Source organism: Danaus plexippus, chromosome 6, assembly GCF_018135715.1.
Source record: "Danaus plexippus chromosome 6, MEX_DaPlex, whole genome shotgun sequence".
Classification (NCBI taxonomy): Eukaryota; Metazoa; Arthropoda; class Insecta; order Lepidoptera; family Nymphalidae; genus Danaus; species Danaus plexippus.
Genome location: NC_083540.1, coordinates 3,328,173 through 3,349,292, shown reverse-complemented (window position 1 = coordinate 3,349,292; position 21,120 = coordinate 3,328,173). Strand labels below are relative to the sequence as shown.

Sequence of the window (21,120 nt, the reverse complement as noted above, 5' to 3'; positions counted from 1 at the left end):
CGGTAGATCCGTTTTAATTATTTATATAGAGATTATAAGTGCTCTAATTAATAAAAGATTTCTACTTACCTAAACGCAAACTATTAAAGTTGTCAAGAATGTGGTATGCATTTTGATATTCTCTAAATAATTCTAGAGAAAATATATAATTGGTAATGACAGAAACCGTAATTTCTGGAATAAAAAAAATGGTTTTAGGTTTTAAATAAGAAAATATGAGATAAATATTTAAAGTTAACCGACTGTTCAAATTATCAGTGAATGTGTGTGATTTTTTTTATCTCTTGAAATAATGTATTTTAATTAGGGTAGATACTATCGAACGGCACAAACTAAATCTTAAGCGAGGTCAGTAAAATATATTGTGGATAAGATTATAAAATAATAAACTGTCATAAGTTTAAGTGTAACACGTATTCAACTAAATACATCATTTTGACAGCAAATATCTTGAAAAAGTTTTGAATTTAGGCATTGTTGGTACCTTGTATTTCTATATACTAACTGTGTTATTTAAACAAGTCATTAAGAATACCAAAAATATTTTATGAATACACTACAAAACGTCAAAAAAAAAGTGACAAATCGCAAAATAGGCTTTTAACTTTCAGCCTGAATATGAATTTGTCGAAACCAAACAGTTATTACACATTCGCATACAGCGAGCCGTAGAATGCTCTTATACAATCAATTTGTTTTTGTGCTTCGAAATATGTTATTTTTCTAATAGAAAAACCATTTTTCTGTGTGTTAAAACGCAAATAAAAACATTTTATTTTGTTGGCCGTATCACAGTGTTTTATGATTTTGTATAAAAACTAAATATTTTTTATATTTTAAACTTTTCGATATATACTCATTACATAATAATAAGCCCATGACGGGTGAGCGGTAATAAGTTATATTAAATACCTTATCATAACAAACTGCCTGTCAATTAAATTGAAACGTCGGGACGAATATTTATATTTTTCTTGTGTCATTAAACTTGTTCTCTTAAGTCCTAAGTTAACGGACTCGTTTAAACTCGGTTATAGCTACGTGATAAAAAATTAATCATATGTATATAATAATATAATATTTATGGTGTATATTCATCTTTACTTCCTCTTATTGTTATGATAATGATATTAATAGTTTTATTGGCCGCAATAACTCATAAAGAATACATATTATTAAAAAAAAAACTTTTATTTTTATTTAATAAACAATAATAAATCACAGATTAAACAAAACATGATACACAAATAAATCTGTTTATTAATTATTTTGATTATATCTTATAACGATATCATCAATTAAATGCCCAATAAAAATAAAGAAGTCAGCTTTAGTTCACCTTATTATTTATATATTTTTATTAAAAATTACTTTGTGCTTCTTAAAGACAAATACTTTTTTATGATTACTTATTTTAATTAAAATGAGTAAATGACTGTTTTTAATTTCAAAGATGCCTGTACTACTGTTGGCTACATTATAATAGAAAGCTTTATAGATTGCTATACAGGCGACGCTGTAAAAGTTCATTATTAAATAATAAATATAGAAACAGGAACGCTGGCACTCCTTTTGTCCGTGAATTCGTTTTATAATGAAGGAGATGGAAGCATGAGAACAAATATAAATTCATTAGAAGTAAAAAAGGCGTCCGAGTCTATGTAATGAAGAAGGACGTCTTGTTTAATTAGCTTCTATAATTTTTTTCACTAAATGGTCTTCCGTAGAAATTAATTTATATCTCCCCCGCGAGCACTAGGATGGGGAGTTAAAGGTTTCATACTTTATCTCGTGAATTTTCGTTAACATTGTATGAAATTTCCTAAAATGATCTGTCTGTAACCGTGGTTGACTATTTCTTTTAAATATCCGTCGGAAATAGTGTGACATGTCGCAGTGACCTATGGAACACTAGATAACATTATCGCACGCAGGAAATTCGGTCAGTCATGCAATATTTACAAACATGTATCTGCGACATCGAGAGATCTGACACAAATAGTAACAAATATTACGTCTTTACTACGATGTTCTTAAACGATAAAAATAATGAAACGCCGCGATCCTTTGCACATAAATGTCTTTCATCAAATTGTCGAGCAGATTAAGGAGCTCTCACATAAACTTTTCCGATATTTTTTTCATGACGCGTGTCAACTTCGGGCCCGCATCAAGTCAGCAAACAACCATTTCGTTCCTACACGAGTATATCTTACTCGTTTTCATTTTCGATCCAACTTACTTCCTTGACGAATAATGGTCGCAATTCGTCTAAATGTAATTCTTATAGCGGCGTTCCGTCTTCATTAACACCACATCACTTTTCATTTAATGTCTCGAGGTTTTAGTTTTAAGAAACATCGCACGATGAATAAGACGTCACCTTTAAACAAACTTGTCGGGAAACTTTAAATGTTCCAAGGTATGTGAAAACGGTTTTAATTTATAACGTTCTTCTTGAAATTATTGGGTTGCGTTTTAAAGGAACAGAAGTAACTTTTAGGTGAAGGAGCCAAGTTTAATTTATAAGGTATACTTAAGACACATAAGTAAATGCACAATTTAAATAAAAAATGCCACACCTATCTACTCACACATGTAATCTTATAAATACTAATATTATATGATGCTGGTGTTGTCACAAAGTTTTCCTTAGGCGCACAGCTATTGATAAATACGACTAGTGACCATACATTCATTCATTCACTCCGTTGAGGATCGAACCCGGGAATAATTTATTCATATAAAAAAGTATTAAATAATTATTTATATTATTACTAATAATAATTCGAATATATTAATAATTAATTATCTAGAAATTGCAGGTATATATATACATATTTTTTTCTTACTCATAATTTACTCAATATATTTTTAAGAAACTTTTAGCGTAGGTTATATAACAGAAAAGAAAAACAGACTAAATTCATAGACACCTCAGATTTGTTTCTTAAAAAATTCTATTAAAAACAATTTGGACATAATCACAAGTTTTTTATAAAACAAAAATAATATTAAGTATAAGCTTTTAAAAAACTATTTAAATATAGAAATTTATAGTTGAATTAATCATAATCATATAAATCAGTTCTTGGAATTTGGATAGTAGTTTATATGTTAACTTGTTAGTGGTGCATAAGTGCTATCGTAGCCCACATACAGAGAAACTGGGTCGTATCCGGAGTTATCGACATCGCAATTAGCGCATTAATTATTTAGACTTAGATGTTCGGCTGTTTGATTGTGTGCTGTGGCAGTTCTTGATCTGTAGGTTATAAAAAAGGGATCTGATAACACAAAAAGCTTAGTAAATATTCAGACTTAAATGTTCGGCTATTTGATCTTGTGCCGTGGCAGTTAATAGATCTGTGGCGTGTAAAACATTAGCAAGGAACTGAATTGTTCGTGTGTAATTAAGTGTAATCATAATGATTAAAAATTATAACATTTGTACTGTTTATCATAACAAAATATGTGTACAAACTTTTTTTCATATATATTTTTTTTAATAAATGTGACATCAAGGAGTTTCAAACTTTATTACGAGGAATAAAAGCTGTAGTCTTCAATATTTAAGTTTCCGTAACAGGAAGGTATTTCTCTGAGTTTATAATTTATCTATACTTTCCAAGAAATAAGCACCTACAAGTAGTATACCTAGAATTTGTTGGCATACTCCTAGCAGTAGAAAGTGAAACTCGATGAAGCGCAAAATAAAAGATTAATTCAGGAAATCTTACGAGATTTTGTTAAAGTATTAGTTGTTTATAGAAGCTTGGTTACACCTAATTAAGACTGCTCGTAAGATCTTACTACTGTCCAAAAAAAAATAGTTCTTATTTCGTGTATTTAATACTTTTAGATTTGTTTTGCTACGCTAAGATTAATATATTGCAATAATATTAATGAGCATAAACATACAACGTTTACGTAAACAGTCGTATCACAGAATAGGTTATAAGTCACAAAGCTCCCCCGAGTTGTCACACTGCATAGACACAGGTCTTGATTTGAAGATTATATTTGCGTCGCATCAGATTCTGTATCTACCTTACAAATAAACGAGGGAGAAGGCGTCACTCATGTGTCGACGTGCCGCACCTCAATGCTACCGACAATGACATTTAATGTATGCGGTTGACATCTTTGAATTAGGCCTCCTGTTAATATCTCGTATTTAACTTATTTTTTTAGCTATTTTCACATAAATAAGAAAACTAAATATTCATTGTTGATAAAATCTGTAAAAATAACAATAAATTAAATGATAACATCTTGAAATCTAATAAGATACTTCTTTATACTGAAATGTGGAACTTCCTATTTCTTATTGAATATTTTGATATTGATTCGGATGTTCTTAAGAGTTTAAATAAGTGTTATAAGCGACCTAATTCACTTCCAATTGAGTTTCAAGTGTAAACAGAGCATTAAAGGGAATGTTACGCGCACAAATTACGTTAGGATTACAAAGATGTTCACTGCTGAGATTTTGATTAATTATGAATTACATAGAGATTGTTTATCAAGAGAGATCACTCTGTGTTACGTCCCAAGCGAGTGATACATTACACTCAGCTTCATTAGTGCCGTCTGTCTACCTGTATTTTTAGTACTAGTTTATATCAAACTCTAAACTGACAGTATCAACGTATACCATTCATAAATATACTTTTATTATGAATGGTATACGCAAATTTTTGAAATGCTTCTTTCTTGTTTAACATTTTCTCACATAATCATTATTATCAGTATCATTTGTCAAATATTTATGATATTTACAAAACATAGTACGTAGTATTAGGTTTCATTTTGCAACTTTTATGTATCCCAATCTCACGTTTGTAAATTTTATATTTTCATAGCTACTTTAGTATTCTACAATATTATGGAAGGATTATTCCCTTTTTTAACATACAATTATCAACATGCATTAAACTTGCGTAGAATTTGTTTTCGCTATAAATGGAAGCTCAAAACAGTTATTTAAGTGTTTTTATAACAAAAGCCAGGTATACTGCGTGCAAGAGACCAGTTCCTGCAATGGTAATTATGTTTCTGATGCAATTTTGAGACGGCGTCGATAAGAATCCAGTATTACGTGTTGGACTGACTGATTTTAAATAATGATTTCGCTTTAAATTTCTTTTTAGATAGGTTTGTATTAAGAGTAAATAAATATTCTCTTTAATGTCGAAATTAAACTTCGTATCAAACACTTTTTATTTCATTTCACAATAACAAGTCTTACCTATGCGATATTCCCTCCAGACGTCTTTACTTTTGCTCCGACCGTTGACCTGTCTGGAAACTTAAGAGAATACACTTAAATAACTCCTATATCAAAAAATATATTTTGAATTACAGATAATAACCCTTAACCTTAAACATCTGTCTTCAAATTATAATAGTATACAATTTATATTAGAACGCTAAATATAATCAATAAGAGAGTTACAGTGCAATCGGTAACTATCTGGGCCCCCCCTGATATCTGACGCAATGCGCCCGCGCATAACAAAATACGCCAACTTTCAAGTTACGACGCTCGAGAATTCCGTCTGTATTAAAAACTCTTCCTGGTGCAAAATTATCCTTAATACCGATTTTTATGTTCCAATATTCATTCGTTACGCTTGCCAGTTGAAATAATATTATATTAAATTATAGCCGCAATGGATTCATAATAAACATGAATGAAACATCGCTATGAGGTTTATAGATGAAGTGTATAATTTACATTTTCATAAATTTAAACTACACGAACGTTAATTACGTAAAATATTAACGATATATAATAGAAATATTCTACGCGATTTTAAGTTCTGATAATTTTTATATATAATTTGTAATATAAATAGAAATACCATTTTAACAATATTTTAAATACAACATATGTGTATGAAACGAATAATGTGAATGTAAAAAGTGCTAAGTTATCTACATAACGTGTGAGAATTAAAGATCTTGCAGAGCGCTATCGACTTTTTAACAGTGTCCCTAGAGCACCGACGGCAAACGGGTCGATTTCGTAACACATAATAAGTAAGCGATAAAGCATCGATTTTCACACAAAGCGAGCTATGCTTCACCCAACCCCTTTTTCAATAAAAATCACGTTTTCTATATCACGTCACGTTGGTGGGTGACATTCATGGGTGTTTAGTGACTTCCAGGAAGTAGCAGGTTATCAGACGTACCGGGAGGGATGGCGGGGGAGGGTGAAGGAAAACTGGGTACTGGGTAGAAGTGGATCGCCCCCGCATTCGCGTCCTGGCTCTCGGCGCAACCGATCGCGCCGTTCGCTATCCCGATTATTCAATAATTTACGCGTACCGTATTTACTAAATTACGCAGCGTGTTTTATTTTCAAACGGTGAAGGTTTGTTGTGGCTAATTGAAGTGATTTGGTGATTTTATATTTAATTATTTTAGTAATAAAAAATATATATTTACATATTTTCCTAAATTATATTTTCAGTTTTTTAATTTAAAATGAAAGAAGGACTTAGTGAGAGTATTTTTTCTCCAAATTAATAATTTCTTTTTAAAACTGCTCGTTTTATTTTTTGGAAGTATTTAATTTCTTTTTATTCTCCACCTATTTTTCATTGTTCTATGTTCCTTGAGTAAACTCTTATATCACGTAGACACCTCCATCTGTCCATCTTAAGTTAAATATTTAATCGATCGACTCTATTTGTAAAATGTCATCCAATGATCATTTTTCACCATCAAGCCAGCTTCCAATCGGACACCATCTGCAATTTTTCACGCGTCAGGCAGTTTATCTTTCTTTCGCTCACTAATCCAGGCTTATACTTTGAGACGTTACATTAATTAAATTTACTTTGACGTATACACACAATATTTTTTTAGTTTATAAAATAAAGCTACTAATAAAGGAAATACAACATTGCTTTCCAAATTACGAATGCATATACATTTAAGTCCGCCCCAATATAGTAGTGAGACTACCAAAAAAAAAAACTGAAAATTTAATTCATTTAAGTAATGTAGGCAAAGTATCAAACCGTAAATGTAGTAAGACGTAAACCGACTTGTTCTACTCCACTTGGAAGGCATGCAGCTTTAAACATAAAAACCTAAGTCGCGCTTTCGATCCGGACACTTAAGCTAGTTTCTATGTCTGGTATATCTCTTCGTAATAGCTTCAGCCTGTGTGCTATAAATCCAAAACATTAATTACCAATATGGTCCTAACATTTAGAAAAAGTTAAAATGGAACCAGTTTACAATCGTATCACATCGGAACCGTAAATTTACGAAAATAGTCCACTATATGGGGGTGTTGGAATTGATGCATCGATTCATTAGTGTGTAAAACGATTCTGCACTTAATTTCGAAATGTTATATAACGAAGAAATTTAATATATAGGATCAGAATTAGATAATGGAAAAATTATAATATCGTTTGTTACCCCTGAGTATACCCACCGATCTATCATCAGAATATGCTCATAAATATATAAGAAGGGAAAGCATTTCAACGAAATATACCTGTCAGGTTTTAAACAAGATCAACAACTTTCTTAATCATACACACTGATGTTATTTCACAGGAAGCCTACAATGTAGCTTAGACTAGCTTTAAATGTACATAATGCAATCGTAATGAAAGGTTTGATGTTGAATTATTAACTTGAAACACTGCGTAATCACCCTCACTACTAATTTGTTATTACGACTTGGATACTATTACAAACGTGATTTCTTGTTTAAGGTAATATATATTTATGAAATAAATTTAATACAAACAAACGGTTATCTTCTGTAAGAAATCGTGACAACAAAAAAGGTTCTTTTAGAAATATGATTGAATCATACAACATAATTGTAGCGACTTCAAAGTATATTAGAAAGAAATTTGATTAGAGAAACTAATTTAGCTCAGTCTTCATAACTATCACTCATATTGCAAAATACATATATTACGTATGTAAGTATAAACTGAATTAATTTACCTTTTAAATATTTTGTGTCGTTATTTTTTTTTTTCTAATTCATGTTTTATAAATGATTTTAAGAATGATAACAAAATTCTTCTTATTATTGTTAAAGTATGTCCAAATGTAGAAACTGTAGTTATATAAGGGGTTTTCCAATAGGGACGCTTGAACTTTGACAGCTGATTGCGGCCATGTTGTTTGAGTGACAGCTGTCAAATGCAGTGTGTTATATTCATTCCGTCCTCCCAAACCACCATGGTAGGTTACAGTGTCGAGCAGCACGTGCAAATCATAAAATTGTTTTATGAAAATGGGTCTTCAGTTCGAGCAACGTTCCGCGCACTTCGCCCGTTTTACGGTCGCGATGATCGTCCTGCCGAGTCGACTATCCGTCGATTGGTGGACAAATTCGAGTCAACCGGGTCAGTTAACAATCAGCCGGTTCCCGTGCGTCAACGTAACGCGAGATCTGCCGAGAATATCGCCGCTGTGCGCGACAGTGTCCTCGAAAACCCGCGGCAGTCAATTCCGCGTCGCGCACAGGAACTCGGCCTTTCGCAGACGACAACTTGGCGAATTTTGCGTTGTGACTTGAGCCTGCACCCGTACAAGATCCAGCTGACCCAAGAGCTCAAGGTTAATGACCATAGACAGCGCCGTGTGTTCGCTGACTGGGCATTAGAGCAGTTGGAAGTTGACGCCGATTTTGGCAAAAAAATCATCTTCAGCGACGAGGCGCATTTTTGGATGAATGGCTATGTCAACAAGCAAAATTGCCGTATTTGGGACGAGACCAATCCACACGAGGTTCACCAAGTGGCAATGCACCCGCAGAAAATGACTGTTTGGTGCGGATTTTGGGCCGGAGGCGTGATTGGTCCGTATTTTTTCGAAAACGATAATGGTGTGGCCGTCACCGTCAATGGTGAGCGATACCGGTCGATGATAACCAACTTCTTTTGGCCTGAAATCGAGAATATGGATCTGGACAACATGTGGTTTCAACAGGACGGCGCTACGTGCCACACAGCACACGCTACGATGGAAGTTCTGCACGATCAAGCGCCCTTAATGGAAAACCCTATATTTGATAATAAATGGAACAGAAATACTTTCTATACGTATTATTTCAAATGTTGGTTCTTAAAATATTCTAATTTAGTTTAACAGAAATAAATCTTTCTTTCAATTTCTTGATTTCAAATTACAATCTTGGTTTAATTCAATTGGAAATTTACACCAAATTAGGCGTGGTCGAGTAAAGAGTGATGGGTGTGAATTTGACGTAGGATATTAATTATTCTATTCACAAGTACAAAATATAACGGTTTCTAACAAAGCAAACTAATTTAATAATCTGTTCTAGCCTTTCGTGGGTCTAAGGCAAGTTGTTCTTATTATAGACGACGTATAAATTTAGCTACAAACTTCATTTCAGATTAAACAATTTTTTCAAATCTTATTTATTTTTTTGTTATCGAACGAATAATTTCTGAAGATATTGATTTAAAATTTATACAATTGGTACACTCATCAAAATGTTCAACACTTCGTTATTCTTATTTAATAAGATTTTGTTTCGATTTTTTTTCGTATTAACATTCATTAACTTTTCATTTTATTTTCGTTGTGTATTTGTTTCATAAATTTGATAGGGAAAAAGTGTTCGTAAAATATTTCTTATTGGTTATTTTCTTGAATTTCGTCATACTATTTATTATATTGAGAATGAGAATTACTCTTTTGTGATAATTAATTTTTAAATTTAATTTATTTCTTAATACCTTTACAATTAACGTATAATATTGAAGGCATCTTATTAATATCATCGGTCTTTATAGAAAACTTCGAACTTTTATGTCCAGGAAAAGACTTACTTCGTGAAACAAGTTTTTCAGCTTAACTCTCAAAAGTTTCTATTCGGCATTTAATTCAAAATTAGGGAGCAGGAAACGTGAGGTGGTGTATTTTAATGTTTGTTCTTTGCTTTTAAATAGACGTAAATTTTCTTTACGTGTGAATCTATCCATTACATTTACGACTCCATTATCAAAAATTTTATATCCTTGAATAATTAAGAGATTATGGTACCATATTATAATTTTGATACACATACATATTTACAAATCTACGTCGGATAAGGGGCAAGGGATAATCCCACATCGGTACTTGCTTTAATTCAGGGTGTTCCTGATTCATAATTGAACTGAATACGAGAAAACATTTCGTTTACAACATCGTTGTCGGACGATAATCTCTGTTTGATTGTCTCCCGCGCCTTATTTACATAATATATACATTAATAACGTAATGATATGTTAAATATTTGTGCGCCAGGAGTGCGAATGATATGCGGGTTCTCAGTGTGACACAAATATAAAACTAGGGTACCTATCTCGTCGGTTCATGGATATAGAGGGTCATTAATACGTACGTTAATAGTACTGGGTCAACGTTAGTGCGGCTGCTTTTTCCTATTACGCAATTGGGATATTTTTTCCTATATTTTATTGATGCTGCCAATTGCATACTTAATACAAATTGGTTGCGTCATAAATAATCTCAATACGTTTGTAACTTGTCATTTCTTTTAGCCACAATAAAATTAGTTAATAATATTAAAGCTAATGAGTAAGTGGACCTTTCAAGTGTTAAAAATTGTGTGCGAATAAAAATGGCCGTGTGGTGGTTGTTTTGGCTGACATCCTGCAGCCTCCTAATGAGGATCGATGCGACTCTTTATGACGACGAATACGACCCATATACAAGGACATACGACTATGCATCATCCGGTTAGTATTTTTTAAGTCTTTTAACAGCTTTTATCACGTTAAACATTTTAAAATTTTATTGTTTAAAAGGTATCGATTGTATTTAAAGAACATAAAATTTATAAGAATCACCAGACAAGATCGAAGGGATATTGTTTTTTTGGAAAATATAATTCCAGCGTTGCAAGTCATTAGTGTTCATAATTCCATACATTCCATATTTCAAATTTAAACAAAGTAAAAAATGGTCACATAAAAATGACTTATAATGAGTAATCCAAGTAACAAATTAGTAGGTCATCCAACAATGGTCTATTTTAAAAGTCATTTAATTTACAAATAATTTATTTTCAAATTTATAAATTTTGTAATAAAATCTTCTCACCTAATAGAGAGCAAATATAAGTAATACATGTTTAAAACATCAATATCATTACTTAGTCTCGAACAGAATTTTCCATGCATTACGGATTTTTGTAATGTATTTATTGATGTCATGACATGACATTCTATCTGGAAACATTATTACCTTTTCATGTATTGAGTATCCAAATATAATTCATATATTTTTTGTGAGTTAAAATGAATACATTTGACTTTAGTTTAATAGATTTGTATCCTTTTGCTATCTGATAGTGATAATGACCACTGTATGAATTAACAAGTAATTTGCTTTTGATAGAAAATGTAATTGATTTCTATATACCAATCACTTTTCAATGAAACATATAAAAAATAATATTTAAAAAGGCGAACGTCAATAATAGCAATGCGAGAAATGTTAAAGTATATTCAAAACATTGTTTTGGTTTCAATTTACGCTACTAGATGAAATCTACAACAATAATAGGCAACTGGATGCCACTCCTATCTACATCGGATGTACGGATTGGCGGCATTCAATAAACGACTCTATCGCCTAGCTGTTATGTATTAATACAAGATAATTCCTGGACTAAAATGGGAAACAAATTGAGCAAACTTATGCAACATTCATAATGAAATGGAAGTCGAGGGTTGAGGACGTCAGGTTTAAGTGCGCTTCAGGTCCGTTGTTAGAGTAACGAATGCACATCGCTATCGCCTCGCGAAGATGGCCCGGTAATACAATTTCTCTGCACTTCGAAGCTACTGCCGCTTTGGGAACAATTTTGTCTAATGCTTGCATCTCGTATGTAACAATTTGATGCTAAATAAAAATGTTTCGCCCCATTGAATGCATAATTCAGTATAAGCTTATATTGAGTACGTGCTGTAGTAAATTTATGAAAATATTTATCGTAAAGAAAAATATGTCAGGAATTTTCTATGGTAGGATTTTTATAAATAGTTAAGTAAGTCGTACTGCTACCAAATTTTTACATTGCTACATTTCATACAGCGGTAATCGGGTCGTTGTCCTGAAGCAACATGTCATCTTTAGACACCTTGCTTTTCGTTTTTCTTTATCTTGTCCCGTAGTTTATATATTAAAGAAGCGCAGTACTCGCCGTTCACAACTGTATTACGTTCTTTAAAATCCACCATCAAAATGACTTGGAAATCAAAAAGAATTTGCACATCAGTTTTTTAATCGATTGTTGCAACTTTGCCTTTCCAGGGGGGTTTTTCACACTTATAACGAAAATCCATTGACGTGCGCTTGATTTGTGGATCATAATTCAAGATCATAGTTTCATCACTAGTCACTAGCCGCTCGATCGAAGGCCTTTGAATTTGCGCCACAAAGGTTTAAAAACTCTAAAGCGCGCACACTCTTTCCTGTCTCTGTACTTCTGAAAAAAGTTTCGGAACCCATCTTCTACTCACCATTTTCATATGAAGATGTTCATGGATCGCACATTGGACGGTACTTTAAGAAAGCCCAAGTCGCGCTGCAATTTCTCTAATCTTGCAAACGGCGTTGACTCAAAATCTCCTCTTCGATAAGAGCAAACGTTTCGGTAATGCGCAGTTCCACAGGTTGACCATCGTGGCTAATGTCTTTGACGGTTACTCTTCGGAGACGAAACTCTTTGACCCAATTTTTCACTGCGCTATAGAAGGGGACAGACCCATCTTACACGCCATCCAATCGTTCATCTATTTTGGCAGGGGATAAACTTTCTTGTACCAGAAAGTTTATGCCACTTTGATAATCAGTATTCGACATTCTGAAAAATTAGGCTGCTCTCGTTATTCAAATGCCTGCTGCACTAAGACTAAGCATTTCATGTCGATGTTTCTTATAATAAGTACACGATAAACGTACTATTTATTTAATGCAACACAACATGTACTAGAACTATAACTCTAATTAAGATATTTTTTTCAAATTCACACTTAAGCGAGTCTTTTTGTACAATTTGACATTTTTTTGTTTTTATAAACATTATAACAATTAACATAATTATTACGTGTGTACTTTTGTAAAACAGATTTTTTTTTTTATTAATTTTTACAAGTACCTTTAAGATAAATTTTTAGGAAGGATATTTTACGAGGATGTAGATACATATAGAATATAAAGGGATCGTAAAACCCGTAAATCCAATCTTCGAACACCAAGATAATAACATCAGTGGCTAACACAATCCATGTAAGATAGCTCCGGGCAATTTTAAGATAGCAATTTACTATTACATGTCCTATATATATAACCAAATAAAAACCAAGAAATTACCTTTAATGAAGTCTAAGAAACGACGGTGTTGACCTAATTCAAATTATAATTCCACTTTCCTCTCCTTTGATAATGTTATTGCAAGTGTAAAGCAATTTATAAGATGAATAAGTCTTAACTTTTTCATTTAGTGTTATAATGGCTTTATGTTCCGAGGCGTAAAAAAAGAAATATCCGTATTGTGTTTCTTTCTTTGTTTCAAAATTTAATATTCTATGGAACGAGGCTTTCGTTACTTGTATCGTTGTCGGTGTCAAAATTAATCTAAGTCTATAAAGAAATTTGGTTTTATATCTACGTATAGACACTTCCGTTACGTCGTGGCTTCGTCTACAAATTTCAGTAGCCTTGACTGGTTTTGGTGTACTAAAATATTTGTTAATTTTTCCTTATCTAGCCATTAAATAAAATCATCACAATACCTAATCAAGTAGACAAAATAAAGACATATGTAGATAAATAAAACAAAGATATTATTTGCAACTATATAAACGTAATACAGAAATGTAGGTACATTCAAAATTACAAACAAAGACAAATTGTATATGTAATAGTTTGTTTATTGCCGGAATCACTATATTCATATTAAAATGTAACTGTCGTCAGCATTAACAACCTGCGTTTCTGCATTGCGACCAATGGCGGTATATACTATTCTGCTAATAGGACCTTATATCCAAGGGATTAATTAAACGTTCACTATCTCCAATCTCCTTGTTTTATTGATGTGGATTTAGTGGATAGGTACAGTTTAGGTGTTCTATGTGACTAGACTTTAATATTTGTATCAAACAACAATAAGCATTCACCTGTAAATGAATTTTCATATATTTAAGGAAGTATAATTAAAAATTTGAAAGAACTTTTAGCATAGCGCAATTTACTTTCAGTGCCTTCAGTGTTTATAGATCTGAATTTTAGTCACGCAAGAAATTCATTTGCATACAACGATAAGCTAGCCTTGAAACAAGTATCATGACTCCCCAACACACCACACTATAATGTGCTCAAGGCATTAACTAGGTTATTACAGACACCGTTCTTAAGATAAAATAACATCCGAGCTTCCAAGAGTCGTGGCGCTCCAAAGAGGATTACTCCTGTATAAAAGTAGATTTTTACAACTTGAATAACATTCACATTCTAAATTAGGGTCAGTGTATGAAAAATTCAGTTCCATATAGCTCAATTCACTCTCTCCAGATACTTCGGCCTGAAAACTTATTTTCGCCGTTACTGTTCTTGTGAATTTTTCTAAGGATCATTTTGCTCAAGTAAAGTCAATTACTTGAGAACGTTTTAGACCTTCTGTTTTGCTGAAAATGGATGCCGATTGCCAATTAGAAGAGTCGTTATAACAATTTTCTTTTAGTAGACACCTTTTTAAAGTTTAAGGAAAGCTTTCTTTTATTATAAAAAAACCCAGCTCTTCATTAACAAACAAACGAGTAGCATAAATGAATCGATTTTGTGTAATAATCATCAAAGATATTGTTTAAAATGCGTTCTGGCTGAAATTGAACATAACTGTTAATCAGATAATTGTGAAATTCAACAATAGTAAATCAAATCCAATGTATCTAATTAAGTACGGTTATAAATAAATGAGATAACATTATATTAGATACATATAATACTTGTATGGGGCAATAATTAAAATGCTAAATTGTTTCATAAAGCTTGGTGATTAAGTATTAAAGTGACTTAATAACAATGACGGGATAAGGTACTGTAATTTTGAATAAACATTTTAAGATACAAGTGATGTCGTATACTACAATTTATTACAAGGGGTATAATAAAACGGGTGCGCAGTACACACTCTAAACTCTCGTCTTGTTGTTATTATTCGAACTCTCGTTTTGCCTACAAATTGTTCGTTCGCGTGGGAATCACTACGAGATAAAGTTGATATTCTTAAACAACGTTTCGTGTCTTCGTTGAAATGGATGTCATAAATTTCGAATCAGACGTCGTCGTTCGTTGTCTTACGATTTATCGAATACGAGTATGTTTATTTACGGGCGACGGATTCAATCAAAATATTTAATAAGTTTATAGTATTGTAGAAATTTTAAGTATATCTAGGAACTGGGACAGTTGCTTGATAAAAATCGTTTGTAATGGTATAATAGCAATAATTATTGCAAGAGAAATGTGTAGGACGTAATTATTTTTTTTTATTTCCAGAGAGTCGAACTTGCACATCGTCTGAGTTCAGATGCAAAACTGGCCGCTGCGTGCCGATGTCGTGGCGCTGCGACAACGAGAAGGATTGTTCAGATGGATCGGACGAAGAACCTGGAACTTGCAGTAAGTTGACATCACACAAAAACATACAGTCATTAAGTATATATTAAACTGTAACTCATCTTCCAATGTGACGTTCCTACTGAGACTTATTTATTCAAATGATTTGAATTGATCTTTTCTCCCAAGGCAATAGGGAGTATTTACATAAATATAATAACAGGTCGCTGTAATTGAAAACTTGTATTGTTTATTAAATATTGTTAATTTGTGTTCAATACAGCTATTATTTTTAATATTTATTATTATTTGTAGTATAATAGTTAACCATATTTATAACCATTTCATAGTAGAATTTTTGACACTAAAAAGAAGAGCTCTCTTTCGCATTCATTGAAAGAGAATAAATAGATTTTGCATTTTAAATATTAGAGTGGAAAATGTGACGTGAACAGCGAAATTGCAGCTCGATACCAAAGAATATGTTTTCTTAGATTTTTCTTTTGGTAGATCAAAATTTTAAGAAAAATATTTCTGTACATGAAATACAGTGACGAGTTTCAGTATTATAGAAAAAAAATCTTTTTAAGACACCAATAAATAGTTTCCAAATAATAATGAAATATTTTTTTACGTAGCATTTACACGAGAAGAATCTAATCGTATTGTAGAACTATATCTTGTTCATATTCTTCGAGGAACTAAACAAATACTGTTAAGTCTACAGGGCCTTCTATTGTCCAAGTCTCCGTCTTTATTGGAAAAATTTACTCTTAACGGGTTAAACGACTTACAAATCTTAGAATTTCCTTATAAAATTGTTATAATCTATTTATATCTCAACACGCTAAGTCGAATCCATCTCGAAAGGTTTAAACGTTTCTTATACTGTAATTAATCACAGAAAATGTTAGATTAAAATCTACGTTCATTATGTTCGTTCGTGAAAAGAACTCATAATTTATATATTTCAAGAAATATTTCTTAATGATGTTGAAGCCAAATATAGGGTTTAGAATAACTTTCCTAATTTCTTGTATGAAATTTAGCAAAGATTATACATATATTTTGAATTGAATAAACAGAAAAGAATTATTTTAAATAAACAGAACAAAAATAAATTTTATACGATACGGGCCACGTCAAAAATGCAAATGTCAGAGCTGTACAGTTCCAAAACAGATAGAGTTAGCTGTAGGTTTTCAAATTAGACGTGTTATGATGATAACACTAAAAATTATACAAGATCATAAATTTCCTTTATGATATAAATATTGCTTAACAGTAAGCCTACATTAAATTACTTACAAAGCCAATCTAGTCGAGTAACCATTTAAATTATTGTCGTGTTTCATAATGTCTGAAGTATTTCAAATAGAGCTTAAATTATTTTGTCATTTATAATAACCACGTATAAACATGATTTTTAAAGAGCTTTTAAGAGGTTGTCATGATTTTTATTGAATAGCGATGTTGAGATGTTAGAGATATATTTTAGATATGATAACCTCAGCACGGGTACCTTTTTTAATCACTATGAAAAGGAGTATACGTACGATAAGTTTTTCTAAATTTACATGTCAGTCGATTTTATCTAAGGTAATCAGTTAAAAAAAAATCGAAAAACATCCGTTACGAAATTAAAGACGTAGATTTATTAACTTCGAGACGCATTCCTCTAATTTATTTTTTAATATAAGATTAGAATTTAGTTGGTAAATTATTATCTAATATAGTAATATACTTAAAATAAAAACAAAAATATATTGAGCTGACGTTATAAAAATATGTATGCTTACTATCTTAAGTACTGGGTAGTAAAAACTTTTATTATTCCCCAAAAAATAATTATCTAGCGATTTATGAAGAAAGTTTTGAGGTAGCACGTTGTCCTCGGCGGGGCTTCCGACGCGGATTAAAATCTTAATTACGGTTCGGAAGTTCCCCTCACTAATATTATAATCCTTGCCCTTTCCACCTTCTTTCAGTTATGAATTGTGAATTAGAATTCCATTTGAATACATCGATTATACAGTTCGGTTCAAATATTTGAATTAAATATTAAATTGGAATACCAACACGGGATAAATTAAATACTTTGAATTTATGTAAATTTACGTAAATAACATCACTCCTTTAATTACTTACTAGATGTCAAAATTTTCGCCTGACTTATAAATACGAAACATTGTCCAAATGTATTTATTTTTAAGAAATGTTCGAGAATAACTGTTTCTAGATCAGCGAGTCAGTTGATTCTTTTGGTATCGAACATTCTATGTTCTGACTGGTTCTGTTAATAATTTAGTGAGATCTATTGCTTTTAGGAAATAAATTTTATAACAAACGATAAATTTACTTCTAACAAAATCATGCACCTATAAGGAGACTTCTTATTTGTTACAAATCTCAGCAGCTATGAGGATCGGGACGTTGATTTATTTACTATTCGTCATATATCAAATTGTAGCAAAATTAAAGTCTGCCGATGTGTCACTGAACTTATAAGCTATGTAATTACTCCGAACTGTAAATCTAAACAAGTAAAACCTACGCATATCTGCATATCCATAAATGTCAAATGTGAAGATTCACGAGATCTCTTGAAACATAATAAATTTAAAGTTATTGAATAATGTTCTCAATTTTAATACTAATTGTATATATGAAATCTGCAAATAGACGACATTTTTAAACTTTTCTTAATAAGCATAAACACATAGATATTATTTTATTCTCACAAAAGGTCTCAGCGTTCGACCACTACTTTGTCTACTTCAAGTTAAGTGGACCCATTATAATGGAAAATCCTCTAATACCCGAACACGCACTGTTTTATTATAAAGGTAGCATTTTCGTAAGTAATATATGAAACTTGTAAAATATTTACCTAAATTTATATCAAAGAGTAGTCAGGCCGTATACCATTATTTTTATATCATTGTCTTAAAACCGTATTGTATTTTCTACAAATGCTTAGGAGCATAGAGATATAAATGTCTCGACCACAAAGCTTTTGAATGTCATACAATATCTTGTTACGGGCATTTATTGTGTAAAGCCTACGAGACTTGTGTATGTTTCAACTGTAATTGTTATGAAGTGAAAAGAAAATTTATGTATATATTTTAAAAAACTTAATTCTTAATATTTGATACGGACTTTAGTTCACAACAAGACTGAAGAGTAAGACTTATTGGCTTGGTTATGTTTTACTTGATACCTACCTTGTTTTATATATAAAGAAAATTCATTTTTAACTTACTACCTAAAGCCTTTTAAACGTAAGTTCATGTTCTATCTATTAGTAACGTTGAGACCTTCGCGCTGTTACATTTCTGAGAATTAGCCCATTACTAGTTAGAAACGTTTAGAACATACTTACTCTTTTTGTTTTTTTTATTTATCTTACTTTCTATCCATCCCTATTTATATCCAACAAACAATACATTCAAATACGTCACCAATACTTTTATACCCAGCGTCGCAGCGTAGTTGTACTGGTCACAATTTTGTTTGTGCAACCGGGCATTGCATACCCGGGGCCTGGCGTTGCGATGACACCCCGGATTGCCCTGATGGCTCTGATGAGCATCATTGTGGTAAGATTCTAAATTGAACTAGGCATGCAGCATGGGCTATCTGCTTCGGGTATACATACACAAATGAGTTCATGTCTACACTATGGTATGGCGCTAAGATTAAGGCTAAGATAAGAGCGAAGATACACACTTAGGAGTCTTTTAGGATGATAAATTATAGGCACAGTACCGAATATAATATAAACAAAAATATTATATTCAAACATCTCTTGTGTAGGTTAATAAACTCGGCTTCCGGATAACGGTTTGAAATTTTACAAGGCCGCAACAGTACAACGGAAGGCAAATTATAAATCGCGGGTTCCTGAAAATTGCAATTAAACCGCCATCTGTTTTTACATCATTCGAAAGTTTTATAAAATATTACGTTTTTTATAAAATAAAATATTCATGTTATTTAAATACCTATAGGTTCATTGACTTTTGGACTTTGGACTAACATTTTTTTTTTATTGAGATAATGATGGCGTTACTTTATTCTATTAAGCAGTTAATTTTTATTATTATTTAAGTTTATTTCAGTATATAAATGGAATACAGAATTTGGTAGTTTTAACTATAATACGTTCTGTAAGCAACCAGGATTTACGAATGAAATATACATAGCGGGTTATTTCAACTTATCTCATCAATAATCATCGATTTCCATAAAGGAATCACTGACATTGTTACCGAAGCGCTGTACATTGCATGGCTTGTATTCGCAGAGGTGGAGTCATGCGGCCCAGAGGAATTCACATGCAGAGGAAAACGTGGAGAATGCGTCCCATTGACTTGGATGTGTGACGATAACGTTGATTGCTCAGATGGTTCTGACGAGAAAGCATGCAGTAAGCTCATTTTACTAACAATGTATGCTAAACATTATTTATATATATCAATACATACTAACTCTAAATTCACAAGCATGGTATGACATTTGTATGGCTATACACTATTCATATCTGGATTATTTTAATGCTTTAAATATATGAGTATTCTTATGAAATTTTGATATAACAATATTTTTAATAACTAAACGGAAGTGGTAGACGTAAAGCCAGTGTTATTAAATCCGGGGATAGAGGTTTTACACCCGATTTAGAGGTCGTATGCCGATATTACATCGTTCAATCAAAACTGTTTACTCAGCCGATAGCCAGAGTTCTATAAGATTAAATCGCTTCAAGTTGTAGTCATATATTTTATATAAAATATTTTAGTTTAAAATATTCTAATATATGTATGCTAAGGATACCATTACATAACATTTTCTTTTGTAAAAAACGAATTTAAATGTAATGTAATCATCATAATAATGAAAATTTGTAAAAAAATTATCAACAGGGTTCTTGTATTAGCTTATTACAATTCAATTCCTTTTTAGACGTTTAAAATATAACCTTAATATAACCTCAATATTCAAAATTGTGTCAATTTGAAACTGTCGTGTAATTAAATATTATAAAAAAAAATCCAAGAGTGAGAATGAATACGAGAAATATAAAAGAGGCAATATACATATATTAATTTCATGATATACTTCACGTCAGCGCTGTTGATTTGAGCAACGTATTCCAGTTGAAAACGGTTTTCTGAAAACTTTTAGCTGAGCTGTAATATTTACATAAATTCCGTCGCAGCAGTTGGACTGTTTTAGAGAAAGATCTCTTTTCCATCCATATTATAAAATGTTGCACGAAAAACACATTTGTCGTTTCTTACTCTTGGATCCATTCTGCTACAGATATTTGCATTCCGTATTTTTATATTTCCTAAATGTTTAATTTGTTTATTTGCAAAGAAAAATGTTTTAACATAATAGAACGCTTATTTTTACATTTATTCATAAACTTATAAATGTTCTCATTCAAATATAACTACT

At 31.6% G+C, this 21,120-nt stretch overlaps 1 protein-coding gene across 10 annotated transcripts in view; it reads left to right on the top strand.

Annotated features, from left to right (window-relative positions):
- Window positions 1–21,120, top strand: part of LOC116778831 (low-density lipoprotein receptor) — a 116,145-nt gene that overhangs the window by 79,453 nt on the left and 15,572 nt on the right. For 3 of the 10 annotated variants that reach the window (XM_061529734.1, XM_061529732.1, XM_032672883.2), the window contains exons 3-4: window positions 15,595–15,717; window positions 19,964–20,086. In XM_061529734.1, coding sequence (XP_061385718.1) covers window positions 15,595–15,717; window positions 19,964–20,086 — 246 coding nt within the window. Of the gene's footprint in view, window positions 1–6,286; window positions 6,411–10,565; window positions 10,764–15,594; window positions 15,718–19,136; window positions 19,257–19,963; window positions 20,087–21,120 lie in introns of those variants that run through there. The other 7 variants (XM_061529735.1, XM_061529733.1, XM_061529737.1 and 4 more) reach the window with 6 other exon arrangements.